This window comes from Nesoenas mayeri, assembly GCF_963082525.1.
Source record: "Nesoenas mayeri genome assembly, chromosome: 3".
Taxonomy (NCBI): domain Eukaryota; kingdom Metazoa; phylum Chordata; class Aves; order Columbiformes; family Columbidae; genus Nesoenas; species Nesoenas mayeri.
Window position 1 is genome coordinate 30980416 of NC_137544.1, and position 21061 is coordinate 31001476.

At 37.5% G+C, this 21061-nt stretch overlaps 1 protein-coding gene across 1 annotated transcript in view; it reads right to left on the reverse strand.

Moving 5' to 3' along the window:
• Positions 1-21061, reverse strand: part of COL9A1 (collagen type IX alpha 1 chain) — a gene marked incomplete at both ends in the record, with an annotated part of 67541 nt that overhangs the window by 20229 nt on the left and 26251 nt on the right. The window contains 16 exons of the mRNA XM_080342428.1: positions 4227-4280; positions 4387-4440; positions 5121-5165; positions 6506-6559; positions 6785-6838; positions 6939-6992; positions 7172-7225; positions 7912-7965; positions 9084-9137; positions 11545-11598; positions 12873-12926; positions 14156-14212; positions 14306-14338; positions 16050-16103; positions 17800-17853; positions 18162-18185. Of these exons, the coding sequence (XP_080198554.1) occupies positions 4227-4280; positions 4387-4440; positions 5121-5165; positions 6506-6559; positions 6785-6838; positions 6939-6992; positions 7172-7225; positions 7912-7965; positions 9084-9137; positions 11545-11598; positions 12873-12926; positions 14156-14212; positions 14306-14338; positions 16050-16103; positions 17800-17853; positions 18162-18185 (807 nt within the window). The remainder of the gene's footprint in view (positions 1-4226; positions 4281-4386; positions 4441-5120; positions 5166-6505; positions 6560-6784; positions 6839-6938; positions 6993-7171; positions 7226-7911; positions 7966-9083; positions 9138-11544; positions 11599-12872; positions 12927-14155; positions 14213-14305; positions 14339-16049; positions 16104-17799; positions 17854-18161; positions 18186-21061) is intronic.

The following is a 21061-nucleotide window of genomic DNA, read 5'->3' on the forward strand; positions in this document are numbered from 1 at the left end:
ATCACAGGATGGGATACATGTTCTCCAAATGTTCACAATTTAAATGTTAAATAGCTGAAGAAAAACAAGGGAAGAAAAAAGCAGGGGCAAAGGTCAGTCTTTTCTGTAGATACAATGTGAAAAATTAAATCCTACTAAATCTCAGCAAATATGAAAGAAAATGGTTAAGCAGCTTAGGGAGTATGGCTAAATTCCATTGATTAGGAATGACACTCCAATGTTGGAGAATTGCTTCCTTTAGGCCACCTGCCATGATGACTGGCTTAGAAAGGTTTAAATCACAAATGAGTTTGGTAATTACTTGGATTGACCAGCATAACATGAAGCAAACATAAGGTTAACTGACAGAACAATTAGAGTAGAATGGAGAATGTGATTGACTTAGAAACAAAAGAAAATTTCCGTGTGGCTCCAGTTGTTTTTCTCTTTTACTGAACAAATGAATAATAAACTAAAAACAAAACAAAACAAAAAAAACCCAAAACAAAACAAAACAAAAATACTTAAAAAAAAGTTTGTTGTTGTTGTTTTTTCTGCTCAGGTACCAAAAACCTAAGTTTTCTAAGGAAAAGCAATGATAGACTAAAATGGTACTTTGGAAAGTATTTTTCTCCTAGCAAGATTTGTCAGCAGTAAGGTAAGGGTCTCCCAGCACAAGTTTGCCTATTTGTAATTAGAGCTAGCTATCTTGAAACTGTAAATGTTACAGACTTGAATTTGCTGCTTTGTAACAACACTGTTCCAGCTACAGTGCAACAGTAGTTCAATAATGAAAATAACAGCAAAATAACATGGTTTGTGTCAGAGCATGCTACAGGTTATTTGACAGTGGAGTCCCACAGAGTCACAGATGATTGCTTAATAGCACTCCATTGCATAACTCCAAAAAAACCTACACATTAGTTGAAATTAAAATTTTCTCTCAGAAAGATGTATTTTGCAAGTAGCTAAAGTTGAAAAATCAAGCATTTTTCTAATATAACACAAATGTAGGTATGTTATTTTTCCATATTAGCAGAGTCAGCCTTGTTATTCTCTCACAAACCTTCACTGGAGGGCTTGTTCTCTAGAGTTCTGGTCCTCCTGGCACTACCAGCCATGCTGACTGTGCCCAGTACCAATGTGAAGAACAGGGGTGAGTGAAATGGGAAAGAGAAGAGCAGCTCTCATGTGGCTGCTGCCAAGCAGCAAAACATTAAGGGACTGAAGTTCTCCATATCCTCCAAAATGTCAAGGTTTTTTCCAACTCCAAGGAAGAAGCTGAGCCCCTCTTGACTTCTGAGTCTTCTATTACCAAGAATGAAACAGAACAAAGGGTAAAGGAGCAAGAAAAGAACTGAGGTGAGTGCTAAAGAGGATCATTCAAAATAGGAAGGAAAGGATAAGGAAAAACACCTGAATAGTAACTATGAAATCCTCAGGCTTCGAAAGTGTTTGGTTAAACACTTTAGTCAAAATTATCAGGCATTAAAGTTGTGAGAAAACGTTAAAATCTGAAAAATATACAAAAATATTCACAAGAAAAAAAATCTTTTTAGAGCAAATCTAAAAGTTATTCTCAACTTATTTTTGAAATTTCTAGTTTGAAAAGTCTGAAGAATCATGGTGTGTAGAATTATTTAACCAGCTTATTTTTTTTCCTGGAAATGTAAGGGCAGATTCCTAAAAGCTGAAGCTCAAATATATCTGCTACGTGTTCATGCTGCAAAAGGAAAACATTCTTTATTCTGCCCTGAAAATGAATACAGCCTTAACTTGGACCAAAGCTCACTGAGGTTCAATAATCCAACACTAAGTCCTTCCTGAACAAAAGACCTTGATCATTCCGGGTTTTTTTTTGTGCAGAAGTAATGTTTTTTCTGGTGTTCTCAAAAAGAAAACAGAAAGCCATTCCAGGCATATGCTGCTTGTAGTCTTGAGCAGAAGGAAGATAAACATAGTTATTATTCAAGGCTCTTTATAGCTTTAAGGGAACTATAAATGAGAAGTAGATTACTGTTTAATGCTCTACACACAAACTTATTTTATTATCAACAATTTACTTCCTTTCTCCATTTTGTATTGACCAAAAGCTTTCACTCTAATGTTCACATTTTCCAAAATGAGTCCACTGTGTGAAGACAGAGAAAATAAAGGCAAGATATGCAGATGTCTTGCTGGTCTCTAGAGTGATAAACAGAAAAATCATTGTATTTAATCTGTGTTAAGTATTTCTGTCTGAATACAGGGTTACTAAAATTAACCTTGCATGTCAACTCCTGTTGTATGGACTGCTGATTTTGTAAATTCATGTTCACATTGAAAGGATTAAAAGCATAGTTCAGCAGATTACAGTGCATTATCAGAGTGGGCAATTACTTTGGTCTGATTCAATTATAATTCTTATTCCTGTTACAAGTATACAAAATATCAGCTCAAGAATAATAGGACTGAAACCTTTTTCTAGCACACCCAACATTTTTAAACACAAATAACATAAATAAATCTTCGCAAGCTGCTCATATGGGAGACTGAAGATACATGTATTCCATTCTAGTAAGTCTACGCTCATATAATCCCCTTTTTACACAATTCATAGGCAGCTGTGGACACAGCACTTGTGCAAAGATTCTGTCTAAAATAAATGTGATCTCCCAAATTAATGCACCTAGCACATTATGACACAAACCACAGAAGAAAATTAAATCTGTTATTTGGCTGACTGCTGCTGTATGTTTAAGAATTAATTCAGATAATATATTCCTGACCCTCAAAATACTCTTAAAAATATGTCCCTATCAGTAATGGTCTAAGGCCTGTGTGAGGATAACCCTACAACTGCATGAGTAAAATTGTTACATCATGATATGATAGCAGAAGCTCAGAAAAATTCAGGAAAGTATTCCTAGGGTATCAGTGGCAAGAGAGAAGCTTGCAAAAGTAATTGGTTACAGAGCCTGCAGCCTTGTCAATGCTGTCAGACTGAATTCTGAGTTAGGAAAATTTTCTTCAAATCACTGACCCTCTCATCCCTCACAGAACGATTAACAGCAAAGGGAAACAGGATCAGCGTTACGAGACTTCAATCCGTGCCAGGTCCACTCTAGAAAAATCTGTACCCAGCAGACCCTCTAGTACCCAACAATGCTTCAGGAACAGTTGTTGTCTTCAACACTGAGCCTCAGCAAATGCCATGGGTTCACTTTCCTTAGCACAATTATTTCCTGCAGTGAGCTACACGCTCAGCAATGATTTCTCCAGTCTTCCAAATAATTCTAGTGTTAAGGAAAATCTCCGGTGAAAGAAACTACATTATCAGTGCTTCCAAGCAGAGATAAACGCTATACCTCAAATCACTGTAGCTACATTCACAATGCCAACCAGAAAGGGCCAAGGCACAGGCCCGAGCAGCATCTCACCATCATCCATGATAAATGGTTACCATGCTTTTGTCTCAGGCAAACCGGACTTGCCTAGGTAACACCCAAGAACAGTTTTGGAAACACAGGCAAGAGACCATATGAAACTTGTTTGCACCCAGTCTACTGTTAGATAGGAGGGGGTGCTAAGGGAGTTTAGCACTATGAAGTCACACCAGGCTGTGCCAGTTGACCAAGGGGGCTGAGGACAGTCTCTAGCCATTTTCTTTATTAGTTAGGACAGACGGCTGCCTTTCCTTCATGCCTTGCTTCATTGTTTACATTATGTGCATTAGAAAGAGGACCTCGTAAAAAAACAATCATGTTCTGAATACTTAGTTCAAAGTTCTGAACTTTGTAATACACAGCCAAGCATTGTAATATGCAGCACAAACTTCTTTAAGGGGCTGAAACAGTTAAAGATCAAGTGAACTACTTGAATTTAAGCTTTTCAACACCAGCTGTGGGAGCTGACTGTTGCAGTGAAAGGAGTTTGGTTCCAGTTTTTTATCACAAACCACCCTCACTCCCCCTGTTTGAGCTTTTACTCAGCATATTTAAAAACAAAGTCCAGAAGAACATAAACAAAGGTTTAAAATTTAATTTGTCACCGAAGCCAGAAACAGTTGTAGGACATGTGCTTCTGGACTTCTTTATGTGATGATGCCCATCCATCTGGTACAGAAGGGGTTAAAAGAACACCTAGTATTTCCCTTAGAAATTAGCACTTGTGCTGAATAATCTTTTTTACTTCATGTTTAGCTTCAGCAACCAAACATAACACTGAAATATTCAATATGCTCAGTTAGAAATTTATTCAATACTTACTGGTGGTCCCCGGGGTCCTGTTGGACCTGCTTCTCCCTCTGGCCCCTGTTGACCCTGTTTTGGAGATAAGAAGAGCATAACAAATTGGAAAAGTGATTTTTTTGCACAATGCAAGACACTTCATTCTTCTAGATCTTTTGAGTAAAATTCATGACCTTACCGGTTTACCAGAATTTCCCATCAAACCTGGCACCCCAGGGTGACCTCTATTACCCTGTTGGAAAAAAAATGAAAAATATTAGCCAAGCCAATGGTTTACTGTTCCATTTTAAAATAACAAATAAGGAAATCAGTAAGGTCTAAAGAAAGTCAGATTGTATTATTTTTTTAACTTCCACCTTTATTGTGGTTTTCCTTTAACTTTCACCTAATTCTGTCTAATTTTTCAGAAGTCAGACTTCAGGTCTTTTGTTGTTTACATACTGACAAATCCCAAATAGACTCAACTGCTGTTCTCAAATTACAGAAGGATCATTCCCTGTAATTTCAGAAGAAATTTACGTCTCAATATAGTTTTCTTTTTCAATTACTTAAAACTAAACCCAAACATTACTTTCTGTAATATTCCATAGCCTCAATCACACAAAACTTTTTAAAACTTAATCAGAATTGATGCTGTCATTTGGTGGTACATAGACAGAGATGATTTTCACAAACTTAAAAGGAAATGGCCTTTTTAAGGTGCTATTTAATGCCTGGAATCATGAAAACCACATAATGTAGCAAAAGAGTCACAAAAAAGCACAGGACTAGAGTAGATAAAAGAATATAATTAATTATTTCAGCCAAAGGCTTGTCTCTTACCACAACAGAAAGTTAATATGATTTAATAGTTTAGAACTCTATGAGCACAAATACAGTATTATAAGAAAGTCAATACTCAAAGTTATTTACCTGTGGGCCAGGAATGCCTTTCACACCTGGAGAGCCTGGTAAACCCTGAAAGAAATAACATTTACAGTGTATATTTTTTGTTAAGGGGATTGGAAATGGTATTAAAAAACATCTCTCTCATGTTAAAATACTTCTAGTCCTTTTACTTGATATTGAAGCACTTCTATCCTATAACAGACCAAGCTTAAATCCTTTCTGTTTACAAAGTAACAGATAAGGAGTATTATTCCTACTTCATAAATTGGCAAAAGGAGCATGGAAAAGTGAGGAGTTGTGGCTTTTTCTGGCTTAGACTAGAAACAGATTCTCAGTCCCAGTATCCTGAGACTGGAGGTACAGAGTTTAACACAGGATGTCAAATTCATTTTCATCGGGGACCACATCAGCCTTGCGGTTGCCTTTGAAGGGCCAAATGTAATTTTAGGACCGTATAAACATAGTATGGGAGTAGTTACAGTTATACGGTCCTAAAATTACATTTGGCCTTTTGAAGACAACCGCAAGGCTGATATGGGCCTTGGTGAAAATTAGTTTGACACCCCTGGTTTAGCAGATACTTTTTGTGTACATTTCATCCCCTCCTCACTTCTGTGCAGCAGCTCATAGCAAGTATAATTCTACCAAATTTTTGTCCAAGCTTAAGAGCTCACTTCATATTACATTATTACATATACATATTACAATTTTACTTCCAGTTCTGTTTTAATACAGCACCTTCAATATATCCTGACAGCAATTGCTCCTACAGCATAGTGTTTCAAATAAGTTTCTATTTAGGTTTTGACAATTGGCACAGTTTTCAAACTTATTCAGCTAATGTGCAAGGATTACCTTCTGAAAGAGTCTATAAAGTGCTACTGATTCCCTATAACTCCATCACAGGGGATACACCAGAAAACTTGCCCCTCCCCCTGCAGAAAGTAATATGAGTGTGATGCATTCCAGATGTTCTGAGCCAGCAGAACATCTAAAGGAAATTATTGTTCATCTAAGGTATGCTGGACTAGGAGACTGGCTCTCCCAGCTCACCCTGGGAATAGGTTTGGCCCTAGTCTATAAAATGAAATCAGCTCGAATTGTGAGGTCACACCATAATATTCACAGGGTCTCATGTAAGAGAAACCCTATAGGAATTGCATACTGGCCACAAACAATTTGTAAGACCGAGTTCCTCACTATGGTACCATGAGCAGATTTAGGCTTTTGTACAAATGTTTTGGATACACATAGCAGAATTTCCCCTCGCATTACCCATGCTCTTCATGGGCTTTTTGCTTAGGTTTTCACTTAAATTACTCCAATGTTAGCATTGAACTAACCTATATACAGCCTTTCTGTGGTTTGAACTGAGCCTAACTTTCAAAGGTAAAATACCAGATACTTACGGGCAGTCCCTGAAGCCCTGCATCACCTGGAGCTCCAGCTTTTCCTGGTTCACCCTGCAAAACATCGTAAGTTGTGATTTATGCAAATCAAACAAAAGGGAAAATTTTATTTTTGGAACACAGAGCTGGAGTACTTTTGAATTTGTAGGATGGGAAAGTTCATTCAGTCACCCTAATAATGTGCATAAAGCCATAGGCAGCAGCACAATGAAAAGCCATAAATAAGTGAACAAATCTAGGGCACTACCAAGGCTCAGATATATGCCAACTGTGCCTTACTTTTGCTCCAGGCATTCCAGGGATCCCTTCCCGGCCATCAACTCCTGGTAAACCCTTGAAATTAAAAAAGAAAAAAAAAATTATGTATTGTTGGAGAGCACTCTGATATACAAATCAGCATGACATGAAGCAAATGAAGAAAATAAATACTTACTGCCTCTCCTTTAGGCCCAGGGAGACCATTTATTCCCCTTGTACCTTGAGGACCCTAAGAAGAATAATAATATTTAAAAATGAAGATCAACACATTGAAATGACAGATGCAAAGGATGTGAACACATATGCAGACATGTTTTACTTTTAGAGTACCAATTATGCAGTATGTTTATACGCTATAAATAACCAATATTTGCAAGTCAACACAAACTGAAGTTTGTCTATGCTTACCCTTTCTCCCTTTGGACCTGCTTCTCCCAGTGGACCTCTCTGTCCTTGATCCCCCTATAAGAAAAAAAATATATTATTTTAGTAATAAAACCAGAGGAAACTTACTTGTATTTATTAGCTAAAATCTCCAGTAAATAAACAACAGCAACAAAAGTACAATTATAATTCACACTTGGTTAAAGCAGATACCTCTAACTCATAACTCATACTATATTTAAAAACGCAGTTTCATAAAACTGCACCTGGCAGCTACATTTAAAAAAATACAGCTTAAGCCATCCCCCAGAAACCCAGGGATGGCTAAGCAAAGGATGTTGGACTCACTTCTTCAACTCATACAGTTACTGGCTATTCCAAGCATAAATTCCAGCTATGGGGTACAGGGAGAAGGGAAGAATTTAAAAAATAAATAAATAAAAAAGGCACTAAATGCCCTGCGCGGGTTTTGTTCTAATGAATGAATATTTTTCCAGCTTCAAATCTGAAAAATTCCAAGTCACTCGAATGCACAGTAGCATTCAGAACAAAGAGGTAATAATAACATAGTAACAGGCTAAAATGTGTTAATCTATGCCACAGTTCTTTGGTGATAGTAAAAGACCTTTGACATCACTGCTATATCTTTTATTGACCCATCAAGAATCAATGCAACTGGATTAAACAGAGCCTTTTCTGATTCACAGCCACAAAGCTTTAGGACTTGGCATTTAACTGGATAGACCAACACATGCTCTACTTACAGGGGCACCAGGAAGACCTTGAGGACCAGGGTCACCATCAAGTCCACGAGCTCCCTACAAGACAAATAGATAACACAAGACATTAAAATGAAGTGCTGAAACACTAACGACTTATGATCCCTCCTGTTTTGCTGGCAACTGCAAATTCTCAACAGCTGAGGTTTTTTAATAGCTCTAATTAAAAAAAAAAAAAAAAAGTTTAGCAAACTTTTTTTTAATCTACCTCAGGTTTTTTTGTGCAATTATGAATTGTCACTCTGTAAGTAATTTTAAACGGAGGGAAAATAAGTTTTCAAAAAGATTTATAGAGAATAAGGAAGAACTTTGTCAAACAGATGTAGTAAATATTTCAAAGAGACAAAACAGCATAAAATGTAGGCAAATTACTATGAAGAATTATCTTCTATGAATTAGCAAATATGTCCAAGAGGTTAGAAAAGATCACTTATGAGAAAATTCATAATCAGGACAATTTTAATGTTTTTCTGAACACAAGATGATCACAGAATAAGGTTTCTGTCATTTCATTTCTGGAGAAGGAGACAATGGCTTGATTGCTACATATTACTCCTTTCAGAAATTTTTACCATATAGATTTAGCAAGATCATAACAACAGAAATGTAACAGTCAGTTTTGAAATAACAGTTAGAAACACTTTGATAAAAAGCTGGAAAATTACCCAGCAAAGTCAGAGCTCATATAAACATGAATCCCACCGGCAGCAATTCAAGACACAAAAGATGCAAAAACCAGAAAGAATGGAGAGATAACAAACTCTCAATAAAAAAATCCTGACAAAAACTGGGACAGTGGAAGCAAATGGCTTCAGGAAGATGCAAATCACAGGAGACACTACTTAATAAATTTTAGCTTTAAATAAAATATTCTATAGTTTAGAACTGCTATAACTTGGTATCTTGCTAACCACATACTTGCACACCTGCCAAACAAAGGTGTGAAAAGTATGTGTATTTCATTAATCAGAAGGACCAGGCTGCTTTTCTTCCTAATCAGAAGTACAGTGGCTATGGAAATACCACTGGTGGGAGAGAGAAAATACCAGGGGGGGAAAAAAAAAAAAAAGGATTAATTTAAATAAGCTTTGAAAACATTCAAGGGCATACTTTTTTTTTGTCCAGGTCATTTTATGAATAGAAAGGTTAATACTCACTTTGGTACCTTTAGGTCCCATTATACCAGTTATACCTCGGATACCTAGGATGCCCTGAGAAAGAAAAGTATATTCAAATTACACTTAAATCTTTTCACCTGAACTGTCCTAGTTTTCAGACAGAAGACTCAGTGTTCTACATGCTTTATTTATACTTATTTTACTATTTTCTTAGTATAAAAGGAAAAATCCAGCTACTTCTGTATTAGAATATTTCATTTATATGGTAATTTGATATTTTACTGATTTAAGACTTTTTAACAGAATAACAAAACTATCAGGTTAAATACTACCATGACAAATATGACTTAAGGACTGAAAAAGACCCACTGATTCCTCTTCTTGATTATCAGAGTTGAAGTATTCTCCCTGTGCGGCCTGTGTGAGAGGAACACTTGAAGGCCAGATTTGCAAAAGTGCTAAATTGTCTTAAGTGGGGTACAGGACAGATGCAGGAGAAAGGTAATATCAGACTTCATAGAACTCTAGAGACAGGCAAAATTGGGCATGGTTTTTGAGAATGCAAGTGCTAAGTTTATCTGTCTGCCACACCTGAGAGGCTGGACTGAGGAGACATCCTGCTGCCATAGGATGTATCAGAACTGTCATCACTTCCCTTCAAAACACAGTCTCATGGGAAATTTGGCTTCAATTTTTCCTCTTCCTGAGAGAATGAAACTACACGACACATCTCCTCTCTGCAGAAAGAGTGCAAACCCTCAGCCATAACATGTTTGCCCTGAAACAAGAAGTATGCACTGCAGCTGTGTTAATGAAGCAGCTGCAGGCACTTCAATACAGCACAGGCAAACCTACTCCTTGACCAGACTCTAGATGGGCAGCCCTTTTACTTGCTCCTTACGAAGTTAGACGAAAACTTGCACAGAACATTTAAAGCTTCGTCAGCCCAAAATATGAGAAAAATCTTGATAACACAACAGTAACTACAGCCACCCAGCAAGGGAGAGACCCACAGTCTAATCCTTGTTCCAAGATTGGAGATGGAAGTAGGTGCATTGTAGTACTCACTGCTTACTATCAAAAGCAAGACCTCTCCCAGAGGTGACTATCTTATGCAAGTCTTTGTGTCAGCGCATTACATAAAAGGGTTGAATTGCAGGTGCTGCTGTGGAGACTGCATTCTGAATCCCTCCTATGGATATGAGCCTTACATTCCTTTGTGTAAGAAACATACAAGAAAATACAACAGAACCTACAGCCTCTCCACCTGTGCCACTGTCCTCTTTTCCATAGGTTGTCTATCTGACATCACTTTCTGTGCATTATGAATCCTACATTCTAATAAGCAACAATTATCTTAAAGCTTGTTTGTAAGGTCATCAATTGGTGAAACAGTGGAGTGATACATTAAAAAAAAAAAAAAAAAAAACAAAAAAACCAGGACAGTAAATCTCTAACTAGTTTTTAATTCTATTGTTGTTTCACCATGACAGAACTTTACCAAACTGAGTTAAATTAAGTGGCCCCCACGGGCCCTTCAGACAGCAGAAGCTGCATCATACACAAGTATTTTCTCTGCACCAGGGCCCCAGAAATAAGTTTTTCAGCATCAAACATAAGAAGAATTACACCCTTTCCTTTTCTTAGTTTCTGTTCTTTCTTTATCTTTCTCTAGTCTTAATCTGGAGGTTTTTGTTGTCTTATGTTTATAGAGAATTCCATAATTTAGGATTTCAATGTCATGTGCATGAAGGTAAGATCCTGTACAGTATCACATCTGGATACCAATGGCATTAAAGAAATAGTTTCACACCAATGAAAAAAGCATAAGACTCCATCAGAAAATACATTATAGAAATTAAAGGTGTTATGCCTATTTCTTTTACTTAGAATGACCTCTTTATTCAGTTCACTATTGCCTGTTCATCTGTGGTAACCATAAGAAGAGCTCCTCACAAGGAAACAAGCTAAGGAGGTCTGTTGCAGAAGAAAGAAGTCAGGTGAAGCAGGACAAGAAAATTAATTCCAAAATCATAGGCATGATTGAAGGCTGCTTCCTTGGCATGCAAAAAGAAAAAAAAAAATAAGGAAAAAAAAATCTGTTTTTCAGTCTTAGCTAAGCCTGAATTCCACAGCTGACCATGTTTTGAGCAAACACTAGCTTTGCAAGGATGAAGTCAGAGTCAAAGCGACAGAAAGGAAGGCCCAGGAAAAACAAAACACAGCTATTTGTATAATCTAAGCACAAAATAAAATTCAGAACATCTAATACTTTCTAAAATAAGCATTTCCATAGAACTATTTAGAGCTTTGTGCCAAGTGATAATGTAGATTTCTGGAGGGACTCAAATATTATAATCCTACTTTCACTCATAGACAATATGGCAGAATAAAGAGAAAGAAGCGTGGAGATTTTATAGTATCCGTTTTCTTATGATAAGGCGAAAAAAATGACGTAATAAAGCAAATGGATAACACTGTTTAAGAGGAAATACTTTACTGGAGGGCCTTGAGCTCCCACTTCACCTATGGGCCCTTGGTCCCCTTCTTCACCCTGGAAAGCAAAAGGAATACATCTGTAGGTAAATCCAAACCACGCACATAGCTCCTTCATCACAGGAGGTACATTTACTACTTACAGTTTTCTGTCACCATGTCCTGCTTGAAGGAAATACAAATGAAATCACACTACTCTCTCAGAACATAGACAGATACTCATTTAGGTTCACATTCCGTTCAACTATTAGAAAAAAGGATAATGTCAAGGCAACCTCAGTATAAATAAGAATAATTATATTGACTCTTAAACTGTCATCCCTTTTTTCCTTTACTTTAATCCCTTTAGGTTTTTTTGTTCTTTTAGACTAAATGTCTAATGGAGGCATATTCATATATGTGAATGGATGGGACATGATGCTAGTACCTCTGCATCACGATACCACGTGGCACTTCAGAACTTGTGAAAATTGAAACAGTAAAATGCCTTATCTGGTCAAACCCCTATTTGATTAGATGATAACCTCTCTCATACAGTGACAGTGCATACTAATGGAATGACATTACTTACTGACAGTTTAATTTGCAAGAAGAGATTTTGGAGCATCAGACAACTGCTCAATATTCAGGGAAAAAAAAAGGCAAGCTGTTTCTAATTAATTAATATTATGTTCAATACACTTAGGAATAGAGAGCAGGAGTTTTCTTAAAGGCTGTTCTCTGATTTTTTTCCTTCGGTACTGACGCATGGACCAAGGCATCTTTTCAACTTTCCTTGCAAATATTTCAACATTAAATCAGGTTAATTAAAATGAAACACCTTAAAAGAGTTCACATTTCAGTTTTCAAGCTGAGTCAAATTTTGCCTCTCTACTATAGTTATAGTCTTTCTTCACCTGTGAGCTTGTACTGTGTCCTCTACCTATCAAATACATTTTCCCTCTGTTCCTCCTGTTACTACTCATCTGTGCCACCGAGCAATTCACTTGGTAAATCCATGGAATTCTTTTGCATGTAAATGTTTGGAAGTTTTCTATTTAATAATTACTTCAATGATTGCCATAAGTTCCATAAAAATTAAACTGAACAATCAAAATAAAAAGCAAAAGGAGTATGACTTCTGCATCATAATAAATACAGAGTAGAGGTGAATGAAGAACAGAGATACATCTTCGGTTGCTCTGGAGCATTATGATGTGTAGCACATCTTCATGTACTCTAGTAAAAAAATTAATAGTTCTAACAAAACATAGTTTTTGAAGAAGAGGCTTAATTACTATTAGCTTGCTAAACACAACTGCAGCTTTTCCTCTTTTTCTTTTTTTTTCTTACCTTATAACCTTGCTTTCCTGGTTCACCAGGCTCTCCTTTTGAACCTTTCTGTCCCTAAAATAAATAGAAAAAGCAAAATAAACAAATAAAGATATTAATAAAAATTAAAATACTGAGTTTTGCAAAACAGACAGAGATTCCCCAGAACTCTCTTGCTGTTCTCTCTGCAATTCCCATTCACCAATGCTTCCTCACCTATCTACTTTACACCACATATTAAGTATCATAGAATCATTTTGGTTGGATGACACCCTCAAGATCATTGAGTCCAACCATGACATAACTCTGGCACTAAACCATGTCCCTAAGAGCCTCATCTGCACATCTTTTAAACACTTCCAGGGATGGCAATTCCACCACTTCCCTGAGAAGCCTGTTCCACTGCTTCACAACCCTTTCCATGAAGAGATGTTTCCTAACATCCAATCTAAATCCTCCCTGGACAACTTGAGGCCATTTCTTCTCATCCTATCATTTGTTACTTGGGAGAAAAGACCAACACCGTCCATGCTACAACTTCCTTTCAGGTAGCTGTAGACAGTGATAAGGTCTCCCCTCAGCATCCTTTTCTCCAGGCTGAACAGCCCCAGTTCCCTCAGCCGCTCTTCATAAGACTTGTGCTCCAGGCCCCTCACCAGCTTTGTTGCCCTTCTTTGAACTCGCTCCAGCACCTCAATTTCTTTCTTGTAGTGAGGGGCCCAAAACTGAACACAAGATTCAAGGTGGGGCCTCACCAGCACTGAGTACAGTGGCACAGTCACTTCTCTAGTCCTGCTGGCCACACTGTTCCTGATACAAGACAGGATGCTGTTGGCCTTTTTGGCCACTTGGGGACAATGCTGGTTCATGTTCGGCTGGCTGTCAACCAAAACCCCGGGTCCTTTTCCACCAGGCAGTTTTCCAGCCACTCTTCCCTGAGCCTGTAGTGCTGCCTGGGGTTGTTATGATCCAAGTGCAGGACCTGGCACTTGGCCTTGTTGAACCTCATACAATTCACAGACTACAAATGGTCCAGAAAGAGAATGAAGCAATCCTTCACATGCTCTAATCCTTTCAGTAGCCTGCATAAATTTTACACTGAAGATTACAGCAGCAGTAAGAGATTTCTACAAGGAGAGGTTGTTTTGACAGTCAAGAGTTGAAATAACCCTAAGCATCCACACTTATGCAATGTTTTCTGAAATTAACAGTGAACTTCCCTTCTGTCAAACCAGCAATTACCCTCCCTAGTGTTTTGAGACAGCATCTCTGTAAGGAATGCTTGAACAAACCAACTCTCCTACCTTCATTCCCATTAAGCCAGCATGTCCTGGGCGGCCAGGTGGACAAGCATTAGGACACTGGAAAAGGATCCACATAGTTAGTACCATAGAGTTTGAATAATGTCGTCTGAGATTATTTAAAAAAAAAAAAAAAGTGGACAGTTATCTTACCAATGGGTCACCATCTTGCAGGCCAATTGTTCCCTAAATTAAATTAAATTAAACAAAGTTAGTAAAAGAGAAATAACCAGACCTGACTCATTAGACAACGTAGCCATTAGACAAAACAGAAAATACTATTATCTAAAGCTGGAATCAAAAGTATAATCAACCAAAAGATTTCTGACATGAAAAACACCTAAACTGTAGGATTTTATTGTAGGATTGCAGGTATCTGCAAATACCTGTCTTCTAACTTAGATCAACTTTTCTGAAAAACAAAATATTTATTTTGTTTTTCAAGCTACCTAAAAATATTTTCTATTAAATGTAGAGCAGATATATCCAAACCTCATAAATTTCCAACAGAACTGAAGACCATTTCTGTAATAAAGATAACTTTTACTTTTTCAACTTACTGCCATCCAGCAAAAGATTCAGATCTTTACAGAGAACAACAGAAGTATAAGTAGACAAGTGAGAAGACTGTCAGTTAATGGAATTGCAATAAACTAGACCTCAGTGTACAATGACATGGACTCCGTGGGGAGAAGCCATTCCTCACATTAAATCAAATACTTGATGGAAGCTAATGGGAGGCTTATGAGGCACAACAGGGGGAAATATAATTTCACAGCAGCAACTGGATTCTTTAAAGTCCAGTGAGACTGAGCACACTGTTTCAGAAAGAAGCATAGGGGAGATTAAGTAATGAACTGGTCTCCTCTTATAGAGAAGGATTAAAAAAAAGAAAAAGCTAAGGGTATGTTTAGGTCCATAATGTCATCAACTGGAGCAGGATTGTGGCACTTCAGAAATCTAAAAAGCATAAAACTGTCAAAAAGTAGAAGTAGCATATGCCACTACTGAGAATTCCTTTTTACTTATTTCATCAACACTCCTCTCTACGATACCATTCACATTTTTTACAATTCCTCTGCCAATTCTCTGGCAACTTTCATGAAAAAAAGAAACATGGATAAGTAAAGCATATAGATTTAGGGTCTGTCCATCAGAGGAACAGTACAGCTTTAAAAAGACATTAGTATGACACGCGTTTCCCAGCAGTTTGCATTTCACAGCACCCAGCCTCTGATGTGTCTGCCAAATGCTCCATTTGATCTCTCTGGGCAGGTAAATAGCCACAAGACAAAGACATAACACGCATTCCTCCTCCCAAGGGGCTCAAAGAAGATAACCATTCCCCTAGAGAGGAAAAGCACTGGGATAAAGTTTTTTTACATCCCTTGCACGTAGCAGGCCTGGTTGCAAAAAAGGCATTAGAACTTAACCCACCTGGGAGCATATATTTCTTGCTTGTGAGCCAAATATTAACTTTTTCTCCTCTTAACAAAGAAAAGCGTACCTCTGCTGAAATACTACTGGTGAGGTCCAACAAAGACAACATTTACAGTAATATTATAATACACAGGGAAGTTTAAAACCTGTAAAAGTTACAGTTTAAGACCATTTGCAAAAATGGGAAAACGTCATGACAGAAATTACACAGTTTGCATTTCAAACTATCTTTTATAACCATGAAGGCTAGAAACTCTCTAAGTGGAAGACTGAATGTTGATATGATTAAATGAGTTGTATCTCAGGCTTTGAACACAAGCCTCTAGACAATAGAAATTAACATAGCCTGCTGAAATCCTGAAGTCAGTTTTCAGCTGTAGGACTTGAGGAGGAGTTTTGTTCAAGCACCAACAATATATAATTCAGACATTAGCACCTATTAAAGTCAATCACTTACTGGAGGGCCTGGTGGTCCTGGTGGCCCTGGTGGCCCTCTTTTTCCTGGATCTCCCTAAAAAAAGGGTAATATAATTTCGTTGATTTATAGTAACAATGACAACCATAAGTTACGTATTCATACAACACAATAACAGTGAGAAACTAAGTAGCTACAGAAAGACAGGCTAGGTAGCCAATTAAAACATAAACCCACAACACGAGTCCCACAGTAGCATGGGAAAAGTGATTTTTTTAGTAGAATAGGAGCCATATTGTGGAATAAGAGCCACATAAAAACCCAATACATTTTCAGATTCTTTAAAAAGCTGAAACAACTGAACACAGGATCACCTATGCACTCTTCTGTCTCATAACTGCTAATTAAGCTCTGAATTAAAAGAATCCTAGTAACTGGCAAAAATGTCCAAATAGCAGAGAGAAAAAGAATCCCCTTTTTCAGAGCCCAAGATGAATTTATCAAGTCAGAATCTTCTCCTGTTTGTGAAGTTTTGATGTCCAGTGCCTTCAGAAGACAAAACAGAACCTCTCCAAATTATGTTTTCTGAATGCTTTTAATTTAAATAAATATAATATTCTGACAGGAATCACCTTTTAACTTAATACTGTTATTTCCATATTATCTTTGATATGTTATTAAATCATACAGGAAATTAACAAGATGCACATAGAAAAAATGTTCAGTAATTCTCACAATGTGTGAGTTATAGAGCCATATCTTTAAAAACACTAAAAAGGAATATTTCTTTCCCACACAAGGTATAATTACATTGTGGGACTCATTAGCACAACGTGTTGTGGAGGCTCACGATATAAAGGGATTCAAAAAGGGACTGACTACATTAACGGAGGATCAGCTCACATACAGCTTTTGAATAAAGCAGCACAGATGCAATTTCTGATTCAGGCTGTCTCTGAACTGCCAACTGCCAGAATGTGGAACAGTATGACAGAAAAATGTCATTTCACCAATAGCCCATACACTGCCCTAGTTACCCATTATTGCCCTTGCTACAGACATGGCAGTGAGCTGGATGCATCATCTTCTGAAACAAATTGGCAGTTTTTAAAATTTCTATATTAATTTATGTGACTGAGCATAATACACAGGGAGAGGTATGCATTTAAAAGTAGGCTTCCTTAAAGAAAATTTTTATGCTATTTCAGATTTCAAGTAAAAAAACAACATTTGGTTTCAATTTGCATTTCAGTGGTAAAATATGGAGCCAAAATACGACCATGTGCTGAAACTGAGTGCACAGTGTAACGGTAATGTCAGTAGATGGAGTCATACTTAAAATGAGACTAAGAAGAAATACTGAATTGCCATGTACACTGATATGCAAATGGAAAACAGAAATAGCATGTGGTCATGTACCATAACGTGTATGTGAGAAGGAGGAGTAACATAATGTTCAGATTTACATTTCCTGTATTTCTGACAGGTTTGCTGTTCAATTTTAGCTTTCCTTGAGTAAGAGGGGAAGTAGAGTATGGGACACTATATGAAGCATTTAATTCTAACCTAATGGGTATTCCTGACTTCGTGCTATTAATTGTTCCTTATTTCTGATGAGCTTCAAACACAATCTTTCCTCTACCAGTGATCACTGTAGAGGAAAAAAATATGTTTTCAAGTGCGGTTATGATCCAAATAGTGTTTAAAGGGCACAGTAATTATTCATTTTTTCTATAAGTACCTTCTAGTAATTGAATAAACCTACATTTTTAGCAAACATGGTAGTACTTACAGGTGGACCAGCATGACCCACTTCCCCAGGAAGTCCTGCTGCACCAGCTGGACCCTATAACAACCAAGTTAAACAGTATTTTTAGACCATACAATACTTCTATTACAAGCATCCAAGGGGTGAAACTTAACTCTCTGAAACAACCAACTATGACATCAGACACCAGTATTCCTACCCCATATACCACAGGCCTAAGTAACCTCCATAGTAGCTGAAGAAAGCACACATAATAGACCTAAAACATCAGGATTAAAAGTCTCGTTTGTCACTGAATTGCTTTTTATTATAGTATAATAGCTTTATTGAATATTTAGACAGATTCATTAATCAGTATATTTATTAATTGTAAAATTGATACTTACAGGTGGTCCAAGAAGCCCCTTGCCCTGTGAAAGATGAAAAAAAGAGGTCAGAAATGTGGGGAAGGTTCCACACCTAGTCAGGCTGTTTGCCAGGAATGGAGTATTTGGGATAAAAAAATACAAAAATCACAATGTTTGATTCTGCAAAATCACATTGAAAACATGTTTAACTAATGCTAAATATCAATTTTATTATTAGGTAATCAGTTTCAGGAGAAAAATTAAATTATTTATTAAGTTGCCTTGCAGTAGCATTTATTTACACATATTTACAAACACATATACTTCCACGAAGGAATGAAGACATTAAAGCCTTTGGGTTTAGCTAATTATCAAGTACCATGATAAAAACATCTGTTCTATAATTTCTTTCTAACAGTGCATTTAAACTGATAATAAAAGAGGTCCTTTTTAGTGGGTTTTTGGGGGTTTGGTTTGGTTTGGGTTTTTTGCCAGTGCTTCCCTGAGGTGTAAATCCATTAAACTAGAGCTTTTTGATAATCAGAAAGAACACCAAACTGTCCTTGTTTATATTTTCCATTAGTATTTCTCTGAATCATTCAATGAGAAGTGTCCAAGACTTAAATGTGTTTCTGCCTATTTGCATAATACAATTCCTCCAAGAAAACAATTCCCTCAGTCTTGCATTGCTAAAGCAAATGGATAATTTTATGGAGAACAGTGTCAGTGATGTGTATGAAACACTGGCATATAAAATCACAAACTTCTTTAGGAGATTTGAAGTAATAAAGCGTCCAGGCTGAGTAGAGTTTAAAAGTCACATAACATCACACCAGGATTGTAACTGCAAGGTTGTCTTTAGAAAACTTGGTATAACACCAGGAAAATTTCATGCATTTATCAGAGTTCTTCCATTTTAATCATTTAATACACAGCAGAAAGTAAAGTTTTCCATCTTGCATAACCTACATAATTCCTTTGCTATTACTTAATGTTCCTTGGGTGTATTTCATTGTATGTCTATATTTTACTACAAAAAACTAAACTTTCATTGCACTACATATCTGATATTATAATATCATCAGCCTCTGAAAGAGAGAAGCCAACTACCTGCAGGATCTCATGGGAGTACCCCTTGCTAACCTGCCCCTAGCAGTGGCAGGGAACATCAGTGATACCAAAAGAAGCAGCTACAGCTCCTGTGTCCAGCCCACACACAGGCCCAGGAGAATCCATTCCCCTCCTGTTCCCAGTCCATTGCATCCCCTCACCAGCCTAATTAGGACTCCAAACAGCAGGGGTTGTACCCCAACAATCCATGCCTCCCCCTCACCCGGCTACTCCAGTCTTCTGGCCATGAACTCCCTGCAAGCAGACCAACTCACAGAGCTGAGAGCTCCAGGGCAATTGCCCAGTGAGGACTGTTAGGCAACAGACTGCCCTAGCTTGTTGAATTATTTGGTATACTGCTTCTAATAGAATTTGTTTAGAAACTACTTCTACAGAACTTGCTTACCATCAGTAAATTTGCTTAGTATAACTTCTGCAAGCTATGAACCTTTGAACTTTCTGCTTTCTTAAGCAAAAAAGGCCTCAGAGTCTTCAAGCTAGAAGATAAGGGGAGCTGCATCCCTGGAGATAAATAAAGGAACAGAATGGTGTCTAACAGAATAATGCTTTGGGTATTACCAAAAACTTATTTTCTCCAGTTGCAGGTGCAAAATAGCAACTGAAGGTCAGAGCTGTAATTGACAGCCCACCTGACGAAAAAGAAGAGATCCAATGAAGAACAGGGAGACCTCAGACTCTAATTCTGCAATTGGCCCGGCGCAACACATGGCAGGTGGGGACTTGGATTGTGGGGGTACAATTTTCTCCAGTTTTTTTCTGCTGTGGGTCCTTCTTCAGGCAGCACCCAGCTCCTGCTGCTCAATGCTGCACTTTGCAAATAAAGTATTTATTTAAGAAGAATGTCTGAAATCCATGCCTGAGTCTCTGCAGCAGGAAACCTAAAGAAAAGGAACTTCTCTAACAGGACCTACACAGAGCAGTTAATGATCCCAACCAGCTGCCCATGTTCCCCTCTCTGCCCGTGTCCTAAAGGAGAAGCCTCTCCACACAGCCTGGGACTGCAGCCTTAGGTTCCCAGATGCCTGCTGCCTGCTTTGGAGGTGTTTATCTGACCCAAAGAGCATGTGGAGTGTGGGGGCATGGGCAGGAACCCATCTGTAACCACCTGGTCCAGTGACACTCACCCTGTAGATCTGGTTAGTACCTCCCATTGTCAGCACAGACCCCCTGCCACCCACCACAAAGAGTCACATACCAGTATTTGTATGTGTACCCTGTGCTGGAAGCTGTGCTTTAGTAGACCTTACAATATTTTCAATTTCTCTATCACTAAATACATACAATCCTACCCATATGTCAGATCTGTAAAACACCAGCAATATATCAGCTAATAGAAACGTTAGAGGGAACTTAGCAGAGAGAATGGGCTGAAGGGTGCAACACATGCACTGAATGTGGCAACCCCAGGTCCAGTTTTACCAGGGCCAGATCAGAGACATCAGTGTATTTAGTGGTAAATTACTTGAATTAATCAGAAGTATTATACTGATTTTGTAAATCTATCATTTGAGGGACTATCCACAAAAGAAGTGAGATAAAGAGAATAAATTAAAAATAAATGATGAAGCAGAAAAAACTAGAGGAAAGAGAGAGTAAAAAAAGGTAACTGAAGATCACCAGAATACATTCTGGGGACAAATGGGAGACAGAAGCAGAAAATCAAATTATGTATGTAAAACTTTAGATAATTAATATTTTTTCTTTTGGTTACCCTTAAGTCCTAATGTGGCCAATAAATTCCACTAAATGAGCTTGAAAAACAGTAATAACAATTTAAAACTAACTAATGTTGTAGCCAAGGCTTCTGA